Consider the following 25,439-nt stretch of genomic DNA (forward strand, 5'->3'; position numbering starts at 1 on the left):
GATTATGCCTGTGTGTGTGTGTGTGTGTGTGTGTTTCTTGGTTGTACTTCTGTTGGTGCTCCTTGGATTTTGTGTGTGTGAGTGTGTGTTTGCTCCCGTCGGTGTTTTGAAGGGGTGTTTTCTCGTTAAGAGTTGCTCGTTAGGGGTTGAAGGCGAAGCAAACAGGTGAGACGTTGCCGCGGTAACGGCGCCAACAAACAAGATCAGACTTTCATCTTCATCTGCTCGGGAGGAGAAGAAAACATTCGGCCCTTTCATCTGCTTAAAGGAGTGGAGACAGAGACAGAATCAAAACACAGAATAGAGACGGAAAGAGAAGAAAGTCCTGGAAGAAAAAAGAGAGACAGAGAGAAAGAAAGAGCGGTCCAGAGAGATAACTGAAAGATGGGGGGTGAAAGAGAAACCCAAAGAAAGAAAACTGGTGTTTAATCTGCTAAAAATGCAAGACGAAACAAAAAGAAAGGGATGGTTAGAATGATGGAGGTAGAGAAGAAGACGCTGGTGAGAAAAGAGTTGATGATGATGCATTGATCTCGTGGTTGAGTTCCGCCTCTTTCATTCCGTCAACATCACGTTATAAACATTTAGATTATCGATTATTGACAATTGTGATTCAATGCCAAATCATCCACATCCTCATCACGATGCATCTCAGAATCAATTATTTCCCCCACCCCTAATCAGTACATTAGGTAGGGCTGCCCCCCTGATAATCAACCAAATGTTAGTCGACAACAAAGGTCATTAGTCGGCAAGATTTCATTGATCACTTAGTCGCAGGGGAACAAAACAAAACAAAAGTGAAACTCTATCAGGAGCTGCACCTTGTCAAAATAAATCCAAACCTATATGACTGGACCATGTGTGACTTTACTTTGAAAGCACAGCCACAGGAAGTGTCCACGCTCAGCAGTCAGACAGGAGTCAGGTTAATTTCCAGGGCTGGTACCTGCGGTTATTCCACAGGCTAGTTAATAACATGTCGGGCAGGAAATCCAAAGTGTGGGATCATTTTGAGAAGGTGAAGGACGAACCCAAGGTGATATGTAAACTCATCTTCATTGGTCGACTACAAACATGACGTATCATCTGAAACATAGAAGTAGCTACATGCCCATGGAGCAAACCACTTAGAGTTTTAGAGTTTCTCCAGAGGAGGCAGGAGAGATGACACGCCTAACATGCGTTGTAATATCCAGATGTTTGACTAATATTTATTTCAGTGGCGATAGAAAGCTAAACACGACCCTGGAGACATGAGTAAGAAGAGAAAGACAAATAGAGACAGAAGAGAAAACCACTTTCATCTGCTAAAACAGCAGGAAAAACAGAGAGACAGAACAAGAGGTAGAGACAAGGTGAAAGATGGAGAGAACGAGAGAGAGAGCAGGAACAACTGAAAAGTGATAGACCTGGAGAGAGGGAAAGATGGAGAGAGTGGCCAAAGATGGAGAGACCAGCGAGGAACGCAGGAACAGCCTGTAAAGTGAGACACAGAAAGAAAGGAAGAAAGAGACGGATGAGAGAAAGAGCTGAAAAGACGAATATACAGAGAAATGCAGACAGACAGAGGGAGATTGGATTTTATTGATAGCAGCGTTTTAACTGTGCGCGGCGTGTTCGCTCCGCTGCATTAGTGAGAACAGTAAATGCTTTCACTCACAAAGACTTCATATATCCTCCATTTGTTTACTGCTGCTGAATATTTTAAGAGTAAAGCTTTCATCCCTGAACCGTCGCTGCGTGTGTCAAGCGGGCAAAAAGGACTTCAGCTAATAATTTACAATAATCAATAAGACCTGATGATGTCAGCAGTAATCCATTCTGACTCTCACAGGAAGGCCACCAAGCTTTTTGTCACAGACGTTTCCTTTAATCAAACAACTGAACTGATTCTGTTAAAGCAGAGTTACTGCGTGTCTTTACTTTGATTGTATCACCCTCAGTCTATTGTTTCTTCTTATTTCCATTTTAATTTGGACTGGGCTTTCGGCACTACACTTCCCATCATGCTTTAGGCAGTGGTGGAACTTTATTTAAGGACAAATTTGAAGTATTTGAGGATTCACATTTCATGCTACTTAATACTTCAGCTCCACTAAATATTGTACTTTTTACTGCACTTGTGTGACAGCATTGTATTAGTAATTTTACTTTAGTAAAGGGTCTGAAAACTTCTTTCACACAAGCTTTCAGTGATGTGAACAGGATCTGTAGTTCAGTCTTAAATGTTTTTCTAACCCTGGAAATAGTCGAGGTATTCTCATAGAACAATTAGTGTTGTTGTCATCTAGCACACGCCACAGAGCTGCCAAAACGTGAGAACCAGACTCGGAGACATTTCCTTTTCAGCCATCAGCAAACTAAATAAAACAAATATCAAAGATGTTTACTACTGCCATTCTGCCATCCTGTGTTTTGTGTTTGTATGTTCTTTGTTGGAATGTATCACTTGAGTGTCACAGACTAATTTCACTGTGTTCCCATGCAATGACAATAAAGATTTCTAGTTCTATTATGATATCTTTTGTATTTCAATGTAAAGTTACTGTCATTAGGTTTAGCAAAAGAAACATGGTGAGGACGTACCTTAAAACAACTCACAGTTCACAGGGATCCGGTATGTCAAATACTTTTTTAAGCACTGGGGAGAGACTTGTGTGTGCGCAAATTTTTCAAAAGATTTACTGCCAAATTTACGCTATTTATCAGCCAAAAACTGTAAAGACAGAAATTTCCGTTGGACTGGATATGGTTACTCTTGTTGTGAGCCGTTTCACATAGGAACTATTTTCTGTCTACCGAACTGTATCGCTGCGCAGAAGGTAGCGTGAATCCACTGCTAGCTCACGCAGCATTACTGAGCAAGCTAACCTTACAGCTCAGCAGAGGAGGATGTTATGTTTACATGTTGTCCATGAGTAGATGCATGCCTCCTTCCTTATGCACAGATCTGATATTTCAAACACTCAGCAACTCACACCAAAATAATCTGGATTGATAAATAGCACTACAGGTGTAAATATATATAGATTAATTTAGGGGTATCTTAGTGTACATTGTCCCTTTAATCTCTGCTACATTTTTACAGAAACGTGTCACTTTCTTGTAACGTTAAAAGGAAAAAACCCTCCACACTGTTTCTGACCTCATCATGAGTCACTCTGGAGAAACCCAAAAACGGAAACATAAATGTCTCACTCTGGAGTCGAGCTCTCACTTTGTCAGAGTACTAAATTGATATGTTAATGCATCCAGGTTGCCAGGTTTTCGCCATAAATGTCACAAACACGGCGGTGAAGTGAGTGGGAGAGCTACATCTTGCTTTATTGTCTGCTTCCATTTTCAGTGAATTGCTCTAAAAGCCCTTAACGAATCCCGCTGACTTTCAGACCCCATTTATATGTGATGTTAAAAACCGTAGAGCAGGAAACAGATGGATTCTGGGTCAGCGGAGGCAGGGCATCAAGTTTCATTGCATAATGTTGTGTGACCCGCTCCAAGAAGTCTTATGAAACGATACAAAGCACATCATCAAAGAAAATTCAGATAATTTTTATAGGAGCGACGGTCACTGAGGTCCAACATGAAAACATCCTTTAAAACTTTGATATATTCATCTTCAGGTTATAAATCCATCCCAATATAGATACAGGCCAAATATATGGACGGAATTAGGTAAGAAATGACATGATTTGCTTTTATTTGTGTTTCCTCAGTTCTCCATCAGCTGAAGAAGCCTCTTAGATGAGTCGACATTCTTCTAGATAGTGTTACCTGTACCACTTTCAGCAGTCGTGGGCTGACTTGTCTTGGGTTGGTTTGGGCCGTCAGCCCAGCACAGCTGAGATTTGCATTTCCATTACAACAGGACTTCCTGCTTGAAGATGTGCCTTAAACTGATGACGGCTTGTCTTGGTGATGACGTTTCAAAGCAGCAGGCTGATCCACGCCTAAAGTCAGCCGTCATTTGTGCTGCATGTGTTTTTCCATCACACAGCAGAGCAGGTACTTTTAAAACGTCTTTCTCTCTGGTCTCCTGCAGACAGAGGGGAGTCAGCAACACACAGGATTGAGGGAGAGACGAGGGGTCATCGGGGTTGGCTGGTGTCGAGAAACGTCATTGCTGCCTACTTGAGGGTGTTAATCGGAGATGGTCCATCTCTGGCACAGCTCAGTGTGGCACGGCACAGCTAAACTGATAATAGCTGCAATAGCCGACACTGGAGGCATTATGTTTTTGGGTCTTCCGTCTGAGATCAAAATAAACTTGTTCCATAAAGTTAGATTATTTTTCTTAAGCTTTAGAACATACTCTGTTCTTTAAACATTGAATTGTGTTGTTAATGTGCTAATGGACTAAGTAGCTTCAAGACGGTCCTCCAGTTTCCTTTTTTGAATGATGAATACAGAGTACCGCCGTCTGCTGGTGTGGAGAATCATTTCATTTCATGCAGGTGCAGAACATAAGTGCTGGTTAGCTGTTGGCTGCTACTTTGTGATACGTTCATGTGCAACTTTTTGGCTGATGTCTGGCGACTTGAGGCGATGCAGCAGGGGGCTTTTGTTCTCTGAAGTCGGTTTGGTGTGTCTGGACCTTCAGTCTGCATCATGCAATCGTATGATTACAACCTCGTAAAATTTTAATTCGTATGCTCACAAAAAATGCCTGCATATGCAACCATTTTGGTCACAGTATGGAGACCTGTTTAGCAGCCCCGCACATCCTCAAAACAACAATAAAGAGCACAATAAAAGATTAAAAATAAGTTGAAGATGTACCACAGCAGTTCATCACAAATACACTGCGTCAACAGGAATAACATCCCTGAGATGTTTTACCTTTGACTTCACTCTGTGTCCTTCACCGCTGATTTACAGGCACCCAAAACTGAGTTCACTCCAAAACAAGACTTTAAATCTCCAGAGGAAGGTTGCAGAATTGTTGTACACCATGTTTACTGTACCTTCAGTCAGTGTGAAGAACCCCTGGAGGTCCCTGGACTGAAGTTTGGGAATCCCTAGCCTTGAGGTTAGAGGACAAGGTTGCGAGTGAAAGATTTATGCTTCCAAACCCTGAAGGAAGTGATCTCTGCACACTCCTCCTGCTCAATGACGACTGTCAAGGTGCTCTTGAACAAACCTCCAGAGGCAGAATATGGTTGTACAGTAACTTCTATATTTTTTATAAATTCAGCCGGACAGATGGAAGAAACTGAGACAAAGAAATGAAAGAGTAACCGGGAGATAGTAGGGTAAAGGAGCGAGAACAGAGGAGAGGATAAAATGGAAGGAGTGAAACGATGCAGGAAGGAAGACAGAAATGTCAGACGTGGAGAGAGAGAGAGGGAGAGAAAAGAGGGAGAGATGGAGAAGAGTATGCAAACGACAAAGTTTGCTAGCTGTAGGCGGTATTAGCAGCAGCAGAGGGAATATGTGTGTGGGAACAAATTGTCGACAGGAATTCATTAGGCTCGTTGTGCGATAACAAGTGCTTGTGGTTTTAATTGACTTAATCAACAAATAGAATTAATCAGAGATTTCTAATTAATGGTAATTGATTGAAATATCCACTGGGTCACTGCGCAAGCAGCCAAAATTCTCCTTCTCTCTCTGTCTCTCTTTATTCCTGTCTCTCCTCTCTTTACAGTTTGTCCTTGTCTTCTTTACTTCTTGTCCTTTCTCTCTTGTTTTTCTTTCACTCTCACTCTTTCTTAACGACTGTGTCATTCCTATATGTTATATTCCCTTTCTATCCTTTGTCTTTGTCTTCATGCTCCTGTCTTCTTCTCTTTATTTTTTATATTAGTTTTCACTGTTCCCAGTCTTTCCCTCACTTTTAACTTGTATAAGACTTACACAGGTGTTAAAATACCTTTAAAAGGCTGCATTAGTTTTGACATGTCGCTCCAAGTTTCAGTGAGATGGTGAATTATGATCCAGGAACTTCAGTCTGAGAAACAGATCCTCAAGTATGAAGGTACTGACATCAGTTTTTTAGCCTAAACGTAAGCACAATGGCAGATGACACTTATATAAGTGATGTTATGATGATTTAATATGTCTGAGTTTTTCATATCTTTGTATATTTTCAGAAGAGAGAAGTAGAGGTAAAGCAGAAGTGAAACTTAATACAAACAAACTGCATATGGCTCCTTTTAAAGTAGTTGCATGTATTCTACCAGTGTGATACTGTCTTCTCACTATCTCAGTTCAGGGCTTCAGAGTGTGACCGTTTACGTCGCATCTATCAAATGTGAACAAACATCTTCATTGGTTGCGCCTGACAATTATTACATTGATGCACATAATGCGGAACCAAAGTTTACAAGCTCAAGTTCCACCCGGAAACTTTGACCCAAGGGCCTGCGCCTTTAGAGCTGGTGCTGAGGTCAACACAACAAGCTGTGTGACATGCGACTCAGTCACTAAGGCGAGCGCAAATGAAAGGCCAGAGCTGGAAGTTATGTGAATGGAAACACATCCAACATGCTAATGCTCATTCGACGGCATCATCCACATGTTCCGATGACCCTGACAAGGAAAAAAATAAACTGGAGCCAGACTCCTTATCGGTGCTGCTTTCAAGAATGCAATGCAAAAGAACGGGATGAAAAAACTACTGAAGAAATTGTACGAAATTTCCATTGGCATACAGCCAAGGTTAAAGAAATTTAAACACTCCTTCTAATGCATTGTTCGTACATTTTCCTATAATCATGAGCAAGTAATACGTGCATAATCCATGCATCTTGGAAGGCTGCAAACAATGTGCTGATAGGAGTAACAAAGGGAGCTGTCCTGAGCGGTCCCTGTAAGGAGGCAGGTTAAGATGGTGGATAGGTCAAAAAACACAGGACTTTTCAGTGGGACTTTCCCCAAGAAGTGTGTGTTCAGAATTGTGTGAACTTTGAGTCATTTTTAGGTACCTTGTCATCACGTTTCTTTTCCTAAACCTAACCACAGTAACAAACTAGGCTCACTCCGAAGTTGTTGAATACTAGTGCTTGGTCAGTGACTTCTGGTGTCGCTGTCAAGCCGTCCTTTCAAGCCAGCATGATATGCGGCCAGTGACTGTTATTCTGTAATGTGCCTGGCAGTGTCAGGTAGAAATGCAGCCAGACAGCAACGTAAATTACGGGGGCTAAAGTTTGAGTGGGGTGGGTGGGAATGATAGCGGATGAGTCCAACAACCACCGACTTTCAGCCGGTTTGCTTTCCGTATGAATGTAAAGCCAAACCCTGTTCTTTTTCCTAAACGTAACCGCGCCAGTTTGTTGTTGAAGGAAAAAAAAACCCCATCAATTTGCAGTGTTACATCAATGTAGTATGTTTATTTTGAAAGAGACTGTATGCAAACTGTGCATTTGCCGTTTTAACATCATTGAATCATTTTGATTTCAGCAGCAGAACTCAGTTATCGTATTGACACTGGTATAAACACACTTTAAATGTTTCCCTGTCTTGGTCTTGTGTCTGAGTCTCATCTCAAAGTGCTTTACTGTTTAAAAACACTGACGTAGCAACCACACTAACAACCTCCACTCTCCTCTATCCTCTATCCTCTCCTCCCTCCCTGCCTGCTCTCCCTCCATCCCTCTCTTCACGGCAGGTCTCGGTAATTAGATTGTGGAGATGAGGAGGTGGAGGAGAGTTAAGAGGATTTTGTTTTTAGGAGAGGGAGATTTAAGAATGAGAGAGATAGAGGGGGGTGGAGAGGAGGAGAGACAGATCGAGCTCGAGAAGAAGGAGAAAGGAAGAGAGAGAGATGGTAAAGAGGGAATTAAAGGAAGAGTAGAGCAGATCCTCTTCTTTTTGTTTATCCCGAGTCGGTCACCCTTCCTGAGAGAGGGTGTTGAGTGACACACGGAGAAATACATGAAGAGAGGGAGAGAGAAAACAAACGAGGAGATAAAGACATCACTTGTTCTTTTTGCGTCTCCTGTTGGTTGACCTTGAATTTGACCACCTTGAGAGACGTACAGAAATGACATCACACCCTGAGAGAAATGAGGGTTCTCACCAGGGTTCCTGGAGTGTCTTTGTATCTTGGTATGCTGTAGTTATGACTCAAAGAACCTCTGTTTTGTTCAGCTAAAAACCATCTATTTATCCATTGACAGTGGATAGACACGCACCAGTGGTAAAATTCGAGGCCGATACCGCGCTGACATCAGTCAGTTCCCGTTAGACAACTGGCATGGAAGCTCAGCAGCTTCTGCAGTACTGTTGTGGACAGGACTGCAGAAAAATGTATTTTAGCCACCTAAAAAATCAATATCAATGTCATTGCACGCTATATTTGAATATTTTTTTCTACTTTACCATGTACACTTACATCAGGTGGCTTTGATAAAACGGTGTCAATGCCCCATTGGAAATCTGATGACCAGGTAAAGCGGTGAAAGTGTTTTAAATATAATGTACACTTAAACTGATAATGATTTTTTTGTTGGGCCTTATTTTAGAAGGCTAAAAATGACCAAACGAGGCAGTGTTCGCGCAGCACCGTTTTATTTTATGCACGTGATGCTAGGGTTTTTTACTTGGAAGCTATTGCAAACAAACGTTTGTTTTGTTTCGTTTCATCTCATCTCGTCTCACTTCGCTTCGTTTTGTTTCGGCTGCCCTGAATATTTGAAACTTTGATTGTTGCCATGGAAATCAACATCCACAACAATATTCAAATACTCAGTTTATAGATAAATATGTATAATTGCAAAACTCCAATAATCCCAAATAGCCCATAAATCCAGAAATAGTGTTGGTTATTTGTACTTACACTCAGACAGGTAAATTGAAACATAGTGATAGTTTTGTGACTCTGACTTGTTCTAATCTGATGTTGATCACTTGCAGTCCAGCAATACTGTAACTCTGACAGTTTTACCACATGTGAAAGGCTTAAAGATACACAGGCAAGATGTCAAAAAGTCAAGCGTCTGGAATAGTTTGCAAATTTCTCAAAGACGACCCCCAAAAAGTTAAGTGAGAGATAATCCACAGGAAACTGGCATGTCACAAATCCATAACAAGCTTGGAAACTCAACTGAAAACTGTCACAGCTTAGCCGTCTTGTAAAGTATTCTTCATTCCAGCTATTATGGCTAATGTTGCTAACAAAGTGAGTATGTTCTTGACTCTCATTAACTTTTGTTGTTATTTCTTACCCCCTTTGTGCCAGGGAAAGCTATTCAGCCTTTAAATGAACACAAATTCAATCATACACATTTATTTCAAACAACCTTTAAAATAACCTTCATTCAAAAAAAAGAATCTTTTAAAAAATAACTGCTTCAGTAGTCTTTTATTATTTATAATATATTATAATTCCTTCTCTAATATCTGTTTTATAGTGTTGTGAAAACATCAACAAATTTCTCCTTCAAACAACTCTATGGAAGTTTTTTGCCAAAAACTATGATAACTATAATTCACCTTCACCAAATTCTCATTTTCACTAAACAGAGCTTGAACGCATCATAATGTAACTCAGTGCAACCTCTGTTAGCCATTAGTGCTGCCGATGTCAACTCAGATTTGTTGTTCAAAGTGTAGCATTATTGGGGAAAACATATGGTGCGTCCTCTGACGCAACAAAAGCAGCTATACCATGTCCTTTAGTCCTGCGGAAGACTCTGTTCCACCAAAACACATTTTCGGTTTTCATCGAGATACCGATTGGCTTCAGGGCTGTCTTGTAGCCTGCGTAAAATCGATGTGACACAACAGAAAATATCGGCCACTGCCATCATTGAATAAAATCTTATTTGCTGATAGGCTGATGGCAGTAACATGGCAGATATTGGCCGATACTGATTTTCGGCATCTCTTTTTAATTTGTGCATCTCTCACTGTGGCCATCAGGTAGCCACATTGTCCAGCTCCTCTAAGGGATGCAGGACATTCCCACACAGCATTGGGAAGACAAACCCTCATTAAGTGGCGTCTTTAATAAGACAGAGCAATAATTGTACTCTGAGCGCCTCCTGGACTTCTGAGTTCCTCTCTTGGTCTCTGAGGAGGAGTCCAACACCTTGCCAAGGAAATTTTGGTGGCTTGTTTTTTCTGTCCCTACCCAAGGTCATGTGCCATATGTGAGGTTTGGAACATAGACTGATTAAATCAAGAGCTTCACCTGAAGTTTCATTCCCTTTTTCTCCATGACAGTCTGGGACAACTCTGACGCAAGTGCTGACGTGGTGCCAGTGCACCTCTTGATTTGTGCTTCATCTTCCTCTCATTCATAAACATTACCTCAAGATACTTTCACACCTAACCTGTTTGGTTCTTTTCAAACAAACTCTGGTGCATTTACCTGTTTGGCTTGTTTATGACAGTTGCTGGCAGGTAGTTAGGACAGTTCAATAGAAAACAGTGCAATCAAACTGATGTAGACGCTGACGCTCGCTCGCGTGGCATCCAGTTAGGACACGGTGTTGAAGTTGTGCACAACTTGCTGTGAGTCACCTGCATTTCATTACCTCACGTGGATCCATGTAGCCTATTGATGCAAGATGACATCACTAAAACGGTTCGATCAATGAGCCACCTGTCAGTCATGGTCTTATGTTCACAGCCCTTGGTGTGTTTGTAAAATGTCTGTGAACACAATCGGGAGCACATACAAAACACAACAATGCAACATTTGATCTTTGTTCTGGATCAAAAGAACCAAACTCCATGTGTTAAGTTCATCTCCAACATGGTCTGAGCAATCTGCTGTTTTGTCCGACAGAATGCCATGACATTAAACGACAAAAAAATACCTGCAAATTATTGCAGGAAGTCAGAGCTCAAAGAAACGATCAGAACATCGACACATCATCTGCAAAAAGCAGAGATGCAACCCTGAGGCAACGCTACTGGACACACCCATCGCATAAACAATTAAAAACTGAGAAGTTTTCTTGATCAGCAGAATTAGGAGTTTTTCGTCTTTTTTCTGTCTCTCTGTTTGTCTGTCTTTATCTTTCCGATCCCCTTCATCTCCCAGTTTAATCTTCTCTCTCCTGTTTCTCTCTTCACTCTACTCTTCCTCTTCCTCTCAGTTGACCTCTCTCTCGTACTTGTTTTCAGCTTTTCTGTCCACCTCATCCCTCCCTCTACATCCTCCGTCTCTTTTCTCTTCCTCTGCAGCCACTCCACGGCTTTCCATGTATTTTGGAAGAAAAGCTTTTTAGCAAATATTTGTCGGACTGTGTCTGTAGAGCCCTCTGAGTCAATATGGGCCCAGCCAGGCTCGACCCACCAAAGAGAAAGAGAGGAAGAGAGAGAGAGGGATCAGTGCATAAAAAGCAGCAGTGCAGAAACAATAGAGACTTAGGATTCTCTCTTTCTCTTCTCTGTCTGAAAATCAACTCTCACAGAAAAGACTTGTTGTATTTCAAGCTGACCAAACTGCAATCATGATACTGATGATGACGGTAAAAGTCATATTTATCAGCATTTAGACTGATCCCATCCACTGAAAATATGTTTTCGAAATGTTTTTTATAGAGTCAAGACAAAGTGAAAACTAAAATACATACCGTAAATGCTCTAATAGGGCCCCCGTCACTTAACAAAGAGAGTGTCATGGAGTTTTTTGTTTTTTTTTGCACACTGTGTGTTTCCTCTACTCCTAACAAGTATCTGAATGCACTGACTTCCTTATAAAACATTTGTAAATATTTGGGTATTAAAATCATTTCTTCATACTGCTACTCAAGGTCACAAACTACATGACTCCTTTAACAAGCCAAACAAGGTACGAAGGTGTGAGATCAAATATACAAATTAAAGGACAATATGAACAGTATATTCTGCATGCCTTCGGGCTTACAGTATGAATTATTCAGTCTAATCTGACTAAGTTTTCAAACTTCAGAAATAAAACCAGCCCATACTTTGATACTCAATCTCAACTTCTCAGGCTTCCACCTCACCATCTGTGTCGCCAATTTGCCATCTCCATCAAGTCTGTTTTTATACATCGCAGCTTTTGCGTGGTAAATGGCGTACGCCTCTTTCAGGCCTCATTTTGTGCGTATGCGATGTTTATAAATGAGACCCCTGGTGATTCGCGGCAGAAGAGTTGAGAAACAAGACTGAGTTACTGTGAGCAGGCAGCAAGGTGCTAAAATTTTTCTGACCTGCAGTTTCTCCACATCTGCCTTGTGTTTTGTTTTCTAAAATATGACAGACTTTTTGTTGCAGATGCTGTTTAATGATGGCTCGGGGCTCAAAGGGGGACGAGTTTAAAAATGTGATTGGGCCAGCCCAGTGTCAACTTGTATTACTACCTGGACTACCTGTATTACATGCTCTCGGAGCACGGGATGAGACAGTTAAGGAGCTTGCCAATGCGTGCACTGCTGCATCCTGCATAAGCATGCTAAGTTTAGAGAGTCTCAAGCATCCAGCCACAGTAATTCTGTGCATTAGCAGTGTTCTGGCAGCACTAAGAGCCCAACAGAAAGTAAGTGTAGTTATTTAAGTCGGAGGAAAACAGATCTGTAAAAATAGACTTTGGGTCGCAGCCATTTGGCGGCCTGTGTAAACAACTGTATTGATTATATATTAAAGCGAATCATTTCAATCTCCCGTTAAGCTGCGATCATTTATTGCCATGTTTGTCAAAGTTATGCAATTACCAAGTGGATGAAATCAGATCCTACAAACGTTCCCAACATCTGACTTCTCTTCACCAATCAAAGGGCTGACGGGAAGAAGTTTTTCAGCTCGGCAGCTCATATTTATAGTAAAAATATTTCTCAGTCAATGACTTCGACTTTCTGTTGTTGGAGCAGACTTTGTGGAGCAGATTTTAGAGTTATGACCGTCGTCGTCTGACTCTAACACGCAGAATTATTGTTCCAGCTTCAATCTAGTCTAATTCATCTTCCTGTGCTCGCTCCACGCTGTCTGCTGCAGTTATTTGGCGCAGAGCGAGTATCACTCAGTCGTTTTGTTGTTGTTTCGAGCCTCCTCCTTCAACGTAATACACACCTCCTGTTTGGAATAAATTTATCTGCAACCTCACAAACACACACCGGGCTTGTCCTCTTGATCCTGTCTGCTGTATTCTGCATCCCCATCTCCTGTTTAGACAACAGGTGAGCCACAAATATGCTAAACTGAAGAGAGCAAGAACGAGGAGATGAAAGACAGAAGAAGAAGAGTTGAGAGTGTGTGAGAGAGCGGCAGTGTGTGTGTGTGTGTGTGTGTGTGTGTGTGTGTGTGTGTGTGTGTGTGTGTGTGTGCATGCAGGAAGGAGAGGGAGAAAGAGAATCCCATTTCATTGTAATAGTGTTTAATATTTATTGGAAAAATGTAAAGAAAATGTAAAGGAAGTGCTTTTCAGCGAGCGGGCAGGATTAGCATAAATAGTTTGGGGCTTGGACGTGTTTGGTCGCTGCTGCAGAGGAGTAAGGCTGTCCCCTTTATTCTGTCACACACTCAGAAATACATGCATATGTTTGCACACACATCTACATACACACACACTTGTGCACACGCCTGCATGAGTAAACATGCAAACACACACACACTCGCTGACCTTTGGGTGTGGAAACTCATCAGCATATAGTGATTTATAATAGGCACTGCCAATCCTTGTGTTTCTTTTTCCCCCTTTTTTGCATTTATTAGACAGCAGCAGAGCGCCGAGCAGAGGGGAGAATATTGGCTGTTGTCATTTATTTTATGCACTGTTACTGCTGATCAAGGATCTGTGTGCTGAATTTGACTTTATGCTAATTAATTGTTATGAATGACCTGAATTAAACTGCACCGAGCTGTGGAGAACGGAAAGAATAAATAGAACCAAATGTAGCTTTTGTCTGGACTCGTTGGTTTTTAACTTTAGCTTAAAGGATCAGTCTGTTGTTTTTTAACAACTTTGGTTCCATTTTCACAGTTTCGTCTTGTCAGTGATGTTAATGTTTGACTCTCCGAATTAATTGCTGAGATCTGTGACCACACTGACATCATGACATCAAAGTCTGATGGTTGAAGGAACATGAGCAGTCAATTGATATGCTGTGATGTAGGCACAGATGCTTCCAGTCACCTCTTTGGCAGCTCCACTAAATTTGTGCTAAATTTAGGCACTACTGTCTATGTTGCAAGTGTTGATGGTGGCTTTTATGGTTGGCTTTGGAGAGTGGTGGCGTGTAGCTGCACTCGTCGGGATGAGGAAGTCATCTCACCAGTCGGTACACTCTTCTTCTGCCGACTTCTGCTAGATCTAAATATCAGTAGCCATTGCACAGGTGTTGGAAATAAACTAGATGACCTCCCATCAGTTTCCACCAGGACATCAGGAACTGTAATAGCCTTGGATCTACCAAAACTTAGCTAAATCCTGGACAGCATCATTCTACCACGTGGCTCTTCTTCCATGTGCCGATCTGACAGAGCAGAGGATTCTGGGAGAGAAGGAGAGTAGTTGAGTGCTTCACAGTGAATCAGGACTGTTGTGCCATGTGGTGCTATCCTGTTCCTGTGGAGGCGGCTACAGAGAGGCGCCGCCCGTGTTCAGGAGGGGTGATCATGCGGCTGTCTTGTGTAGCCACCAGTGTGTGAATGAGTGAATGTGATATGTAGTTTAAAAAGCACTTTGAGTGGCTGGCAGACTAGAAAAGAGCTATGCAAGGGCACTCCTTTTACCATGTGACAAATGAACAAATGAACAACTGAGTTTATCAAATCCATAGGTGTAGATTTCCAGATGTCCCCCTCAATATTTAGAACACATACATAAATAAAAGTAGCAAAGGACCTTTATTTTAACAAAATTAAAGACACATAAACCATAAATTGTAGCATAAATATTCACATGAATGCAGGAAATTAAGCGTTTGATGCTCAAAATTTTCTGTCAGAACCCGACCCCCTGAACAGTGTTGAAACAAAACCTACACCCTTGATCTAATCTTTGTATTTGCAGGTGAACTGTTGGTGATATTCACTCAATGCACAGTGTATTGTTCAGTTTATTACAAACAAAGTACAAATGTAAAGCACATCACTTTGTGCTGCCAGACAGAGACACAAACAGCAAATGGAAGGTGTTTCATGAGCTTAAAATCCGCTGTTGTGTTCGTATCTGAATTGTAATAATTTGGATATTTACTGTGTTATTATTTGTTGACCTTTTCCTCTCTCTTGTCACCCTCCAGTCTCTGTGTTCGGAGGTGCGAGCCCGACGCCGAGGAGTCTCCTCTGTTCTGAAACTCTGCCAGAAGCTGCTGCAGCAGAGCCAGGTGGGTAAAATAAAATCACCAATTGTATCACGTCCAGAGTTCAGTTTTGTATTTTTCATTGGTTGTTATTTATTTTATTTTTAGTTTGTTTGTTTTTTTTGTTTAGAAATGTTTATTGGTTTCAGTATCAGTTTTAGTTTTTTATATAGATGTAATATGGGGGCATTTATCAGAGGGGAGATTTAAAAAGTTCAGAAGAGGTATTAAAATGCAAACCTAACACACTGTGGAGTCATGTAGACATCCCCTGTAGACATTTCCTTTTATTTTTTTATTCATTTAAGTCAGTTTTGTGCGTACACAATATTGTTGTATGGCAGTGTTGTAATCTATCTTTGACTCTTCCACTCCAACCACTCCAATAATTTTTTTAAAATCCAATTTTATTCATATGGCGGTTTGTTCATTATGCTATGGCAGTTTAAATTATTGCAGTATATAGAATCATAACCCCTGTATCGTGACACAAATCATGTACATGTAGCCAGATTCTTCCTGAAACCCCAGAGAGTCTGTGTCAAACCCTCATGAATCAGCTTAACCTTGAAGAGAATTATATCATGGCACATTCTTTAAATTTAATCATATGATTAATATGATAATGGCTTTAATAATTCTGACAAAACTGTCTCTGCTATCCCCACCTCTGGGACAGTCGGGCCCCATGGCGGAGGTGGGCCCAGAGGCGGAGCAGCACCGGGAGGCCCTGCAGCTGCTGTCGATCAACCTGGAGAGGAGGTGGGAGGCGATCGTGATGCAGGCGCTGCAGTGGCAGAACCGACTGAAGAGAGAGCTGGGAGAGCAGCAGGTTAGAGCGCTCTGACATTTACACTTTACATCCTTCATTCTACACTGCAGGCAGTCAGCTGACGCACTGTTACACTCAGTGAGCATGTCACACTTTGATTTGATGCTAAGATGCAGCGTGAAAGACAGATGGTGCTGTGATTGAAGCTGCAGTGTGTTTTAGTTATGGAGCAATCGTTCCAGCCCGAGACGGTGGATGTGCTGATGTTTTGTGAAATGAGCATCGACTCCGGAACAAAGGACAAACTTTGATACGAGTAAAAACTGGTCTTTTCTTTTATAGAATTTGTTCCACAGATAAAACTGGGTGATGACATTAATGTTATTAAGGTCACAGTTTGGTTATAGTTAGAGAGGAAACATTCTCTGTTTATAAGGTGAAATATTAAATGCTGTGAAGAGGGTTGAAGCGTCACAAGAGAACTGCAGTGAAAAAGAAGTTGATGGGTTTCAGATTTCTTGTCACTCAGTTGTTAGTCTGACATAGCCACACCTATCCTGGGCCGAGCCAGCGCTGGAGAAAGGTGAGGCTGAAATAATCATCATTCTGCACTAAAGGAGAAAATGCTCTGGGTTGGTTGAATTCCTTTAAGCCAATCACAGTCACCTTGGACGGTGCTAACTCCAGGGTGGAGCAACAGTGGAGCAACGGTGGAGCAACAGTGGAGAAACAGGGTGGAGCAACGGTGCTCTTAACAAATAATGTGGAAGGGGACTTGTTTTGGTGGAGCCTTTGCACGTGGGAAGATAACCCCGGGCATTAAAATGGCTGAATCACTGCAAAGGAAAATGCAACAGAAAACATTACAGTATGCTAGCTCCAAGGTCGTTACTGTTTCACGCACAGCATTAAAACGAAGTGTGGAGATCAGGGGAGCTCTGGATATTTTAGACTAGTTTCAAGAACACCTCGGGGGAATTTCTTCACATTTGGCACAAACGTTCACTTAGACTCAACAATGAACTGATTAAAAGTTGGTTTTCAAAGGTCACTGTGACCTTTGTCCATCTCATTTTGTAAATGCATTATCTCAAGAAGGCCTTGAGGGACTTTCCTCAAATTTGGCACAAACATCTACTTGGACTCAAAAATGAACAGATAAGAATTTGGTGGTCAAAGGTCAAGGTCACCTCACCAACCATGTTTTTGGCCATAACTGAAGAATTAATAAGATAATTATGACAAAATTTCACACAAATGTCTAACAGGATAAAATAATGAAGGTCAAAAGGTCAAAGGTCAGCTTGACTGTGACATCATCATGTTTTAACGTCATATCTCAGGAACAGAAGGGGAGACATTTGGTCAGATACTGAATTGGTGACTGATCTTGAAACTGTGCTGATTGTATAGATCTTCTGTGTGTGAAGCATCCATGTTTTCACTGACATGGATATAAATTGTAACTGCAACTTGACTGGTCTGTGGAGGCTTCAAACCACAAGGCAGTAAATCTAGTTACATTTCATTTTCATTAAAAATAAATAAATAAATAAAAATTCAAAACAAGCATGATGTGATTTTTTGCTGGGCTCTGCACCAACAGCATGTTGCCGTATGTCAGCCCAGGCCTCTAATGGCATGTTGTACCACATTTTACCTTCACCAAAAATTTGCAGCACCTGCGATTCAAATTCTGCATTTGCCATATTTTGATTTTGATAACATTTCCAATCATTGTGCAGCCCTGTTAGATTTTGTGCAGAAGTGCCAGGAATATCTTGATTGTGATGCTGAAGGAAAGGTCAGGGGTCACTGAAAGCGTTAGGAATCTCCTTGTGGGGACCATGAACATCTACAACACATGTCGTGGTAATCTGGCCTGTAGTTGATTTGATGAGATAGATGTAACAGTGGACTGATATTTAACCAGACTGTCATCATCATCCTGCCACTATCAGAACAAAACTACCTGTTTGTATTGTGACTTCTAAACGCTGACGGCGGCGGAGGCTTCATACGACGGCTCCATTCTGAATCAGTGAAACAGTCCACAAGCAGCCACTTGATAAAAACTAATCTGTTAGTCCTCCGGAGCGATCAGTGTCACAGACACAATGTTTTCTCTGCCACCTCCTCCACAAACAAACAGAAACTTGGCAAATGAGATTTTAACACTTTGACAGTTTGCATATCAGAAAACCACACATGTCAGCCGCCATGACGGCGCCTCGCCAAATGGTTTGTCTTATTAGAAATCGTCAGCCAGTGAACCGGTTCACGTTCCACGGCTCAGGTACGAGCCGCTCGCTGCAGGATGACAGCTCAGCACACATGCAGCTCATCTGAGGACGTGAAGGAGCGAGCGTCATGGGTGTTAACAGAAATATCGCTCATGAAGGAGGCGTCCGGAGCCGAGCTGCTCGGGCCGGACGAGGCACACAGACGGTAGAGACACAGAGAGCTGAGTACTTTATTCAGCCGGAGAGCCGCTGCAGAATGGAGCTGTTATGGATTTCTAATAGTGATGAATATAGTTCTGTGGAGACGAAGGAGGAGTGTATTTAAATATAAGGTCAGGCATTTGCACACACACACAAACAGTCACACTTATGTAAGCATAAAAAGCTGTTACAAACACACACACACACACACAGTGACACTGACGTAAATACATATGTTGCGTTACATAAATGCATGAAGAGACACGTGTCGTGTGCATCTGAGAGCACACACACTAACACACACACACACACACTGGGACAATTTATTGATTGCCAGGAATTAATTGACGGATAGCGACGTGTTAAGAGCTCAGAGGGAGGAGACGGTGAAGGAGGTGGAGGAGAGGAGGGAGGGAAGAGAACAGTAAATATGTGCTAAGGAAATATTGTAATACAAAGCTAAAGCTAATAAAGCTAACAGCCAGACGACATCTCTCAACCTCAGTTTTCAGTCCGAGATTTAAGTCGAGATCTTTAGTTTGCTTTCTTATGAATTGTAAAATAGCAGAAGATAAAAACAGGTGGATGGAAATGAACCTAGGTGTTCACATGATAATGTAAATCACAGCTTCTCCAAACTACTGGGAGAACATTTTGACACAAAGGAGGGTTAACTGAGTTTTGGGAACATCTCTGAGGGTGAGTTTAACAGTTTTTGCAGAACAATCAGATTTGTTGTCTCATTGTTTTGTAGTTTAATGTCTGAGTGTTTTTCTGGGTTGTGAGCTAACACATTCATGCAGGTATCTTTGCACGGACAAATAAAGGTGCATTAAACTAAATGAAACTGAATCCAAAACCATCAGAAGGCTTCGAGTCGGGCGGAGCGTCGGCTCATTGCTGAATGTAGTGAATTAGTAGGAATCAGCTTCATTCTGCTCAACATGTGCTGTTTGAGGTGAAACTCCCTCTCTCTCTTATACTCATACACAAATACACTCTCACACACACACACACACACACACACACACATTGTAGAGGAGGAGAAGACAAATAACAGAGGCCAGACACTTTGACCTCGCTGCCTGGCTGGAGAGTAATTTCACTTCTACTGGAGATGGGAGAGGAATAGAGAGGAAGAGGGGGAGAAGGGGTGAGGGTGAGGAGGAGGGGGGAGGAAGAGAGGGGGAGAGTGTGGAAGAGGGAGAGAGAGGTGAAGTGCAGGGAGAGAAAGAAGCAGAGAGGCATATATCTGGGTGGTTTAGCTTATAAATGAACACTTCTGCTCAGTGATAAAACGATTGTCCTCTCCTGGTCTGTGTGTTTGTGTGTGTGCGTGTGTGTGTGGGTGGGTGTGCAAGTGTATGTGTGGGTGTGTGTGTGAGAGAGTGTGTGTGTGAGAGAGTGTTTGTTTGTGTAAATGAGTGCCTGTTTGTGTACAAATGGCTGCTGGTGTGCATGTTTCCACTGGCTGATGTTTAGGTGCTACTGTTTCTGCATGTATGAAGGCAACTGGTCAATGTTATAGTGTGTGTGTGTGTGTGTGTGTGTGTGTGTGTGTGTGTGTGTGTGTGTGTGTGTGTGATGCCCACATCCTGGAGTTTATCTGTTGGGTTCCTGTTGTCTGAAGCCGACAATAATCTGACATCACTTTGATGTTTTAACGGGACACTTGGAGAAATGTTGTGTTCACATTTAAAGTGATTTTCTTTTAAAGCTGATTTACAGTTATCAGAAAAAACTTTTCAGTTTAAGACTCAGACTGGTGCTTTTAAAACTATAACAATTTGTCGATTAATCTAAAAATCAGAAAAATAATTGCCAACAATCTGGACATCCAATTAATCATTTGAGTCATTTATGAAGGAAACCCTGAAACATTCTCTGGTTTCAGCTTCTCGACATTTACATCTTTTTTTTTTTTTTTTTGTGATTTATATGTTCATGGTTTTTCAGATCCTAGAAAATAACAAGGCAAAGCACATCATATGTAACAGTGGCCACAGTCAGAGTGATTAGCACAGTGCCTTATCTAAAAATATTATCACATTAGTTTTTGTCCTTCTACCTACTCTTCAACCAATCATTTGGTCGATGAGGGGACGACTGGCCGGTCTGAGCTCGACTCAAGCCGACTGATGGTGTCACCTGCATCTCAGTTGGCTGGTTTTAAAGCATGTCACCTGTTTCAACAACCAATCAGCTTGTAGTGAAGTCCGCTGGTCAAAATGACAGTAGACGGCGTGTTGGCTTTCTTCAGCAGGTGCTCCGTCCCCACCGAGCCCTCTGTTTCTGTCCTCACGGTGTGTCGTCTTATCTAGTTGACTTGGCAGCTTTTTAGAACGTTGCAGAACGGAGTGTTGACAGTAGTTGCCTGTTTCAACTCGTCTCGTCGCAAATCTTTGATCTGAACTGGGCTTTAGAATGCAGCCTTGAACTGTGGCGTCCTTTGTGAGACTTAGTAAATTAACTCCATAGTGATAAATCCGACACTTAATGTCTTCTGTGATTATTTATGAAATGAAATATGTGTAACTTTGTGTAAGACGCTGCACTCATCACTGTCACCAGACATCCAATCACAGTAGAGAAGGGGCGGGACAAATACCACGAAGACCAACCGTCACAGACGACAAATACAAGTGCTGAACAACAACTACTGCTGTTTCCAGCTTTCCAGACTTATTAATTTAACATCAGTGACTGTCTGACTAACACTAATTTGGTTGGACACTACCGTAGCCTTATATTTAATGCAGTGACGTCATCATAGAGTGACATTAATTGTATATCTAACTTTCAACAAGTACGCAAATAAGCACATTTGACATGTCAACCTGCTCCTTAAAGATTCATCATCTGAAGATCCTGAATATCCACAACAGATTTCAGGGCAGAATACAGATGTTGGCACATCTTGATCTGAAGTGTTCATTGGACGGACGAACAAACCAGACTAAGACATGAGATCAGGCCACCATGTAGCTCCTGTGCACAGCCCATCATTTCTTATGCAGCTTGGTTTGTTTTGAACATGTAATTTTGCATCGGAGTCGTTGTCATGAGACGTTTATTTTCTCCTCTTCTTCCTCAATGACTGTGTGTATGTGTATGTACTGCTGTTCATAAAGCAGATGAAGGATCCTGTTTTGTCTCTGATTTGATGTAAATGAGTCTAAATTAAAGCTGCAGGGTGTTGTGGGGATGAAGTTTCACCAGATATACCTGTTAGTCGGATGTAATATATGGAAATTATATTTTAGAACACTTTCCTCACGATTATGAAATATATTTCAGAGCGGCGTTATGAGCAACATATGGAGGTTTTCATTCACCGTTTGCAATTACATTCAAAGCAGCCTGTCTGCTCCTCCACTCTGCATGGAGAGGTGATTTATCTGTGCGCTTCTATTCATTTTGAATCAGACCGGTGACGCCGGGCTCCCTCAGCACTTTGACAACTGGTACAGCAGAGAGCCAGCAGAGACTGGAGCAGCAGCAGCAGCTCCTGGAGGAGCACAGGCACATGAATAATCACCCAGACGCTGCTAGATAGCTCCGCTCTCCTTGGGCCTTCCAGCAGATGCTATGCTAACAAATGGGAGCAGTCAAACCAGAGCTAATGGGAAAAAGTTTCCCGTTTTCACCCCAAAAAACATTGCACAGGTCCCTCGCATGCACACAGACACACACAAACACTGTCAGCGGCTGCGATTAAGGCGGTAAACAGAGTGAGGTGGAGCCACTGGAAACACCAGACTCTGATAATGCTCATGTGACTATGGGCACAGAAGGGGACGCTGAAAACAGATTTATTTCGACCTTTTACTCATGCAGATCAGCTGGTCGTGAGGCAGACTGACATTAAATTACTAAATCTGCTCCTGCTTCCCAGAGGATGGACCCTTTTTTCATCTCTTGGAGCTTTATTAGTGTCCTTCAGTGTCCTCAGTCTTTCTTCTAGTGGCTGCTCTTCTCTCTTGTCTCCGTGCACTGTTCTTTCCCTTCCCCTGCTGTATGAGAAACACCATCTGACTGGCAACTTGAAGTTTTGTAACATTGACTGGTGATAGGAGCAGCACGGGGTGGGCGATATGGCCCTAAAATAACATCATGATATTTCAGGGTATTGTGGGATATTTTGTCAAGCTTAGAGTCACTCCACTTTTTGGAACTGAACTTCTCCACTGCTGCCGAGTGCTTTGGGGGACAATTTTGAGTGGGGGGCAACAGCGAACATTCTTTTTCTTTCTTTTTAATGCCTGTGTGTCCCTTTGTATCGATCTGCGCCCCCTCTCTGTCGAGCCGTTCAGAGCTGATCAGATAAGAGAGGAGCAGCTGCTGCAAGTGAATGCAAACTTTTAGCAAACTTTTCACTTTAAATGCACCCGATGTCCTGCTGCTCCGAGTGCACACTGTGCTCAGACATTATGATGCAATAAATAAAATATATATTCTCCACAGGGCTCCTAATGACCAGACCGATTTGTGGCGGCAGACGTTTTAATCGCGGCAGGCCACCACAAAAGAATAAATACGTGGGAAACCCTGCACTGACATGCATTTGCCTTAATTCGTCCAGAGTGAATTTGCGTCCATGCGTATTCACTCACATCATTCCATTGACTTTTTATGCAAATATGTTGTGCCTAAAAATCTGTTTGTGATGTAAACACACCCCAACTGTCTTACGATTGTTATTTAATACTTGAACAGGAGGGAACAGCTAGCCTTGTTCTCTCCAACACCTCTACAGCCCCCAAATTAACATGCCATTTCTTGTTTGTTTGATCTTTGCACAAAAAAATGAACTGAACTACACCTGCCAACTGCATCACCACCAGAAGGAAGCGTGCATCTACAGCTCACCTAGCACCACTGAGCTAGCTGACATTATAGCTGAGCCAAGCAGGACGTCATTGATGTTTACATCTGGCACTGTCACAGCATGAGCCTCTCGTCCATGAGTAGATGCACACTTCCTTCTGCTCAGTGATCCGGGTGGCGGGTGTAGTTCTGTAGAAAGAAAATAGTTCCTACATGAAACTGCTCACAGCAAGGTCTGTGGATTATTTTAAGTAACCGGGTCATGATTTCTGGAAAGAGACATTGCTGTTGAGTTGATCAAAAAACTTTTGTCTAGTTCCATTATACTGGAGAGAAGGCAGACATCTCTACGGCCGATATCTCTAACACTGGCCAACTCACACCAAAACTATCTAGACTGATAAACAGCTCTACATGTAAGAGGAAAAATATGTATTTTTGATATGGGGATGAACTGTCCCTAAAGTAAAGTCCTTAAATACAACACTGGAAATCCTTGCTGGTGAAAGGTGGGCAGATTTAAATAAGTAAAACAAACATTATTAGGCTTCACCCACAACTAAAGAAATTAAATGCTGTGTGTTGGTGTTCACCACTTAATACACTGCTTAAAAAACTCGAGTCATTTAGGCAATTATTGAGTCCTGAATCAATAAGTTTTAAATATCCCCCCAAGCAAGTGCAGTTTTCCTGATACTGGTTTATTAATCTGTCTAATTATGTCTTGTTTCATGTTACTGACACTAATGTCTAGGAAATTCCTGAAACAGCATTTAATGACTTGCATTTCTTCTTTCAGAAATGTTGATGTGAGGCCAGAATTTGATCTGTTCAGGTTGAAGATCCCGTCCATAAGTGTGTTGTTGTTAAAGAAGTGCAGCTCTCTATTAACATTTAAAGTGCAGAGAATGTTTTATTTTGTGCTATCAAACACTGTGAGAGTAGAGGCGATGTTTTTTCAGATGTCGTGTTTCTTGTTTTGGCACCAAACTCTTTAAAAAGACGTGTTGAAAATCCTGTGTCCTCTCCGAGAGCGCTGTCTCGACTCGGGCCTCCGTTTGAAAGAGACACACTGACACCCGACTCTGACAGAACACGTTCTGTGATCATTTAAAAAAGAGTAAAATCAGCCCACCCCAAAGCAATTGCTCATAAATCTCAACACAAATTATTCCGCTCTGGAACAAAGCGATGAATTATTCAAAAACGACTTCTGAGAGAAAGAGCACGGAGCTGAAAACCCCAAAGTAAATACGTAATCAAAAGCCTTCAGAAAGCTCGGCTGTCTAAAAATATGCTTAGACACAGGAATTCTTCCCTTCCACAGACATAATTATACAAATTGCTCCGCGTCTCGTTAACAAGAGAGGGGGGTAATTCGTATTAGCCATTCATAGCCTATTAATCTAATAAACTAGTTGGCTCTGTGTGTGTGTGAGTGTGTGTGTGTGTGGATGTGGGCCTGTGTAATGAATTTCTATTAGATTTGTGTTTATTCCCCTTGTGCTGATAAGGGAGATGGGGGTAATGACTGAACTGGGTTTTGCCACTGCAGACGCATTCAAAAACACATTCAGCGCTGAGGGGAGAGGCTATCAATCAGCCTAATCCAATCAAATCAAGTATTTGATGACCCACGAAAACCTTGTATATAATTTATATCTGTAATTTATCTCATTTCTGTAATTTCGTAACAGTTTACAGCTGAATTGAGGCTATTTTTATGACCCCAGACAGAGGAGGGAGATGACTTCTGGTGTGTGTGTGCCGGCCACAGTGGCTTCAGAAACACATTTTTTAAAGCAGAGAATAACTCTCAAAGTGTTGTTGGTTACCTGCCAAAGCAGCAGAGCTGTCAAGCTGGCACAGCAGACACATTTACCAGTCTAACAGCGGCGGTAATACCATCCCAGACTCCAGCAACATGTCAGGGTGTCCGGGGTAAACTGTTGGTCCAGATGTTCCTGAAGCTGGAGACACAGAGTTTGTGCAGGATTTAGTGGCTTTGGAGGGTTCAGATATAATCACAGTAAATATACAGTATGTTGTGGAAAACAACAAGTAGTTTCAACAGCTTTTGTTACATCTCTGTACTGACATCTGATGTTTAGATACCAGTTTTATACACCTGAAAGCAGGAGGAAACAGACAGTGTTGGTAAAACAGAGCTTT

General features: G+C 41.9%; 1 protein-coding gene across 1 annotated transcript in view; it reads left to right on the forward strand.

The window, feature by feature from the left end:
* Positions 1-25,439, forward strand: part of akap6 (A kinase (PRKA) anchor protein 6) — a 286,320-nt gene that overhangs the window by 241,766 nt on the left and 19,115 nt on the right. Inside the window, exons 18-19 of the mRNA XM_050062199.1 lie at positions 15,165-15,248; positions 15,904-16,056. Of these exons, the coding sequence (XP_049918156.1) occupies positions 15,165-15,248; positions 15,904-16,056 (237 nt within the window). The remainder of the gene's footprint in view (positions 1-15,164; positions 15,249-15,903; positions 16,057-25,439) is intronic.

Source organism: Epinephelus moara, chromosome 14 (assembly GCF_006386435.1).
Source record: "Epinephelus moara isolate mb chromosome 14, YSFRI_EMoa_1.0, whole genome shotgun sequence".
Taxonomy (NCBI): Eukaryota; Metazoa; Chordata; class Actinopteri; order Perciformes; family Serranidae; genus Epinephelus; species Epinephelus moara.